The sequence below is a fragment of the Chlorocebus sabaeus genome, chromosome 10 (assembly GCF_047675955.1).
Source record: "Chlorocebus sabaeus isolate Y175 chromosome 10, mChlSab1.0.hap1, whole genome shotgun sequence".
NCBI classification, from domain to species: Eukaryota; Metazoa; Chordata; class Mammalia; order Primates; family Cercopithecidae; genus Chlorocebus; species Chlorocebus sabaeus.
In genome coordinates, this window is record NC_132913.1 from 120,551,761 (window position 1) to 120,556,625 (window position 4,865).

A 4,865-nucleotide genomic window follows, 5' to 3' on the forward strand; every position below is an offset into this window, starting at 1 on the left:
CTTTTCAATACCCCCTCCCAATATCCACCAGAGGCAAAAGCAGAATTAAGAAGCAGGGTCTTGAGACGCAGGAAAGGAGAATGAACCCCACGCGGGAGGAGGACAGGCCACCCCTACTTTGGTCCACTTGGCCAGGGAGTGAGCACCACCTGTCTTGGGGAATGACTCTGGGCCCATCTCAGGTGTGGCTGCAGGTGACACATCTTCTCTTCCTGTCCACCCCCAGCCCCATGGCCTCCCTCCCTGTCCTGCAGAAGGAGAGCGTGTTCCAGTCGGGAGCCGCCCGTGCCTACAGAATCCCTGCCCTGCTCTACCTGCCTGGGCAGCAGACCCTGCTGGCCTTTGCAGAACAGCGGACAAGCAAGAAGGACGAGCACGCAGAGCTGATTGTCCTCCGCAGAGGAGGTTATGATGCGTCCACCCACCGGGTTCAGGTGAGGCAGGAGGTGTCTGCACTGGCTCCTCAGGGCTCTGCCACACCCTTTGCTGCTGTGATCAGGGGCCAGGCCTGGATCTCAAGGAATACAGGGACAACTTTGTCCCTCAATGGCTGAGGTCTGGAGGAGAGATAGAGCAGAGAAAGTGCCCCCAGTGGTCACCTGGACCTCTGGGTTCACCATGAATTAGTCCAGTTGGCCTCCATCTGTTTTCCTGAATGATTGCGTGAGTTGCCCAGCATCCTTGATAACCTGAGGGAGGAATAGTTCAGTGTTGCATAATGGGTGGTTGTGTCCTTTGAATAAAATTAAGTTGGGGACCTGGGGTGGGGTGACGGCTTGTGTCCTAAAGTTCCATCTTATAGATTAAACAATTAATCCTGATGACAGCACCCAAGGCTGGCTGATCGTATTTGAAGAGGTTAATATTATTATCATTCCTTTGTGGTCATAACTACACAGCTGTTCAAAGCATGGGATTTGAAGCAGATGGACCTGGGTTCAAGTCCTGGTTCCGCCACTGACCAGAGGTGTGACCTAGGCAACTCCTCTGCCCTGTCTCAGTCTCTTGTTCACTGTAATAATGGAGCTATTAACACCTGTCCCTCAGGGGTTTAGGCATTAGATGAGACCTTGGATGTTAGACTTTTGGCGCTGTGTCTGTGCTTAGAATTGCTCAATGCGGGGAGCTGTTAATAAATGGGGACAGACAGCACATGTGACATAGACTTGGGGATTCTGGAGGTTCAGTGTGACTCCTCCTTGGCTGCATGAGTAGGATACGGAGTGTAGAAGGTGAGAGGTGACCGTCACATTCTGTCTTGTACTGGTCAGGCTACTGCCCCTCCCGCCAGGGCTTTGCTATTCAAGGATGGCGAGCTGGACTGGGGTGGGAAGTGGAGGAACCAGGATGAAGTTGGGAATGGCTCATGCACGAGTCATCTTCGTATCTTGTGGTCTGGCAGGTGGGTGTTCTGTAAATGCATATTGATGGCAATGGAAGGAACAGAATCACTCAGCCAAGTGTGGCTGCCTTGGAGTGGTGAGGTGGATCCCCGGGCCCCGCAGCTCTGGGGAAATGTGGCGAGGAGGATATGAGTGTTGGGTGAAGAGTTCTCCTCGATGACTTTTGACTCTAACCCAGGAGACACGCCTGTGCCTACCCCTCCCACGCATGCAGCTCCTGACACCATCCCCAGCTGTTTCAAGGCTGCCTTCTTTCTCTCTCCTCGCTCAGTGGCAAGCTCAGGAGGTGGTGGCCCAGGCCCGGCTGGACGGACACCGGTCCATGAACCCATGCCCCTTGTATGATGCGCAGACGGGGACCCTCTTCCTCTTCTTCATTGCCATCCCTGGGCAAGTCACGGAGCAACAGCAGCTGCAGACCAGGGCCAATGTGACGCGGCTGTGCCAAGTAACCAGCACTGACCACGGGAGGACCTGGAGCTCCCCCAGAGACCTCACTGATGCGGCCATCGGCCCAGCCTACCGGGAGTGGTCCACCTTTGCGGTGGGCCCAGGGCATTGTTTGCAGCTGCACGACAGGGCCCAGAGCCTGGTGGTGCCCGCCTATGCCTACCGGAACCTTCACCCCATCCAAAGGCCAAGCCCCTCCGCCTTCTGCTTCCTCAGCCACGACCATGGGCGCACGTGGGCGCGAGGGCACTTTGTGGCCCAGGACACCCTGGAGTGCCAGGTGGCCGAAGTCGAGGCTGGGGAGCAGAGGGTGGTGACCCTCAACGCGAGAAGCCACCTCCGAGCCAGAATCCAGGCCCAGAGCACCAATGACGGGCTTGATTTCCAGGAGTCTCAGCTGGTGAAGAAGCTGGTGGAGCCGCCGCCCCAGGGCTGCCAAGGGAGTGTCATCAGCTTCCCCAGCCCCGACTCGGGGCCCGGTTCCCCAGCCCAGTGGCTGCTCTACACTCACCCCACACACTCTGGGCAGAGGGCCGATCTGGGCGCCTACCTCAACCGGCGACCTCCAGCCCCCGAGGCCTGGTCGGAGCCAGTACTGCTGGCCAAGGGCAGTTGTGCCTACTCAGATCTCCAGAGCATGGGCACCGGCCCCGATGGGTCCCCCTTGTTTGGGTGTCTGTACGAAGCCAATGATTACGAGGAGATTGTCTTTCTCATGTTCACCCTGAAGCAAGCCTTCCCGGCTGAGTACCTGCCTCAGTGAGCCCACCGTGCCCAGCACAAGGGCCTCGCTTTCACCTGCACGCCCGGCTTGGAGGCTCTGCGGTTGCCTCTCCTTCCCATGGCCCCTGGACGTGGGGGCCACTCTGGGCTCCCTTCGGTGCCGGTGTGTGGAGAGAGATCCAGCTGTTGCTCTTTTCCTCCTGCATGGTTCTAGTCTTCCCAAAAGGTTCTGTTTCAGCCCAGAAACCAAAAGTGCCTGGCTGCCCGTCGCCCCTCCATAGGGAAGGCGCGGAGGGTCCCACAGCGCAGCTGTCACCTTGCCTGCCTGTCCCCCAACCCCAGCTTTGTGTAGGTCTAGACAAATTTCCTAGTTCAACCCCTTCCTTCTCGGGAACCACTCATTGTGTTCCTGGGGAAGAACTGAGACCACATTGTAAATTAGCAGAGATGTGTGAGTGTCCATGTGTATCTATCTGCGTGTGCATGTGTGTTCATGTGTGTCCATGTGGGCCTGTGTGTTCACGTGTCTGTTCATGTGTGTTTGTGTGTGTCCATATATGCCGGCATGTGCATGTGTTCATGTGTGTTTGTGTGTCCATGTGTGCCTGCGTGTTCATGTGTGTTCATGTGTGTCCATGTGTCTCCACGCATGTGTGTTCATGTATGTGTATATGGGCGTGTCTGCATGTGCATGTGTTTGTGTCTGTGTGTGTGCATGTGTGACTGTGTGTCCATGTGTGTCTGCATATGCATGTGTGTTGGTGTGTGTCCATGTTCGTCTGTGTGTTCATGTGTCTGTGTGTGTCTGTGTGCATGTCTGTTCATGTGTGTGTGTTTGTGTAGGTATCCTTGCCAATGCTTTGGGGCAGACAGCATGGGGAATAGCTTTGCAGGGAGTAAGGCAGGGTCTGGGAGAATTAAGCTAGCTTAAGTCACTGTATTGGTGTCTTAGGGCTGCCGGAACAAATTACCTTAATCTTGGTGGCTTAAAGCAACAGAAATTTGTTCTCTCACAGTTCTTTCTGGAGGCCAGAAGCCTGAAATCAGCACGTCTGAAAGGCTCCGTGCCCTCTTGAGGTGCTGGTGAGGGGGGCCCTCCCTGCTTCTTCCAGCTTCTGCCGGCTCTTAGCAATGCCTGCTGGTCCTTGGCTTGTGGTCACATCACTCCAGTCCCTGCCTCAATCCTCACGTGGCCAACTCCTCCTCCTCTTCCGCCTCCTGTGTCTTCTCTTCTATGTTTATAAGGACACTTGTCACTGACTGGATTTAGGGCCCACTCACAATCTCAGCTCACTGCAACCTCCGCCTCTTGGGTTCAGGTGATTTTCCTGCTTCAGCCTCCCAGGTAGCTGGGATTACAGGCACGCACCACCATGCCTAGCTAATTTTTGTGTTTTTAGTAGAGACAGGGTTTCACCATGCTGGCCAGGCTGGTGTCAAACTTCTGGCCTTAGGTGATCCACTGGCCTTGGCCTCCCAAAGTGCAGGGATTACAAGCGTGAGCCACTGCGCCCAGCCCAGGATGATCTTATTTCCCAAGATCGTGAACTTAATTACATTTGCAAAGACCCCTTTTCCAAATAAAGTCCCATTCACAGATTCTGGGATGTGGATATATCCCCTTGCACTTCACAAAGGAGAATATCCTAAAGGCTACTAAATTGCTCAACATCATTAGTCATCAGGGGAATGCAAAATAAAACCGTGAGAGACTTATCTACTAGAATGCCTACATTTAAAAGATTAACAACAGCAAGTATCAGCAAGGATGTGGAGCCACTGGAACTCTCATACATTTCTGGCAGAAAGTAACTGACACAACCACTTTGGCAAGCATATTTGGTGGAATCTACCAAAACAAAATGTGTAAATACTCCATGGCCCAGCAGTTCTACCCTGGAGCACATATCCAAGAGACATGAATGTTCATAGCTGCTGAAGACACATACAAGATTGTTTATAGCAGCTTCATTCACAACAGTACTAAACTGGAAACAACCCAAATGTCAATAGAAAGTAAGATAGATAAGTAAGTTAGGGGCCAGGTACGGTGGCTCACGCCTGTAATCTCACTAAGGCAGATGGATCACCTGAGGCCAGGAGTTCGAGACCAGCCTGGCCAACATGGTGAAACCCTGCCTCTACTAAAAATACAAAAAATTGGCCGGGCGTGGTGGCAGGCACCTGTAATGCTGGCCACTAGGGAGGCTGAGGCAGGAGAATTGCTTGAACCCGGGAGGTGGAGTTTGCAGTGAGCTGAGATTGCACCATTGCACTCTAGCCTGGGCA

General features: G+C 53.9%; 1 protein-coding gene across 1 annotated transcript; it reads left to right on the forward strand.

Annotated features, from left to right (window-relative positions):
* The first annotated feature begins 230 nt into the window (after positions 1–230).
* Positions 231–2,616, forward strand: NEU2 (neuraminidase 2). Its single transcript, XM_007966683.3, has 2 exons — positions 231–434; positions 1,675–2,616. The coding sequence occupies exons 1-2, from the start codon at positions 231–233 to the stop codon at positions 2,614–2,616; spliced, it is 1,146 nt and encodes a 381-aa protein (XP_007964874.3).
* Positions 2,617–4,865: the final 2,249 nt, after the last annotated feature.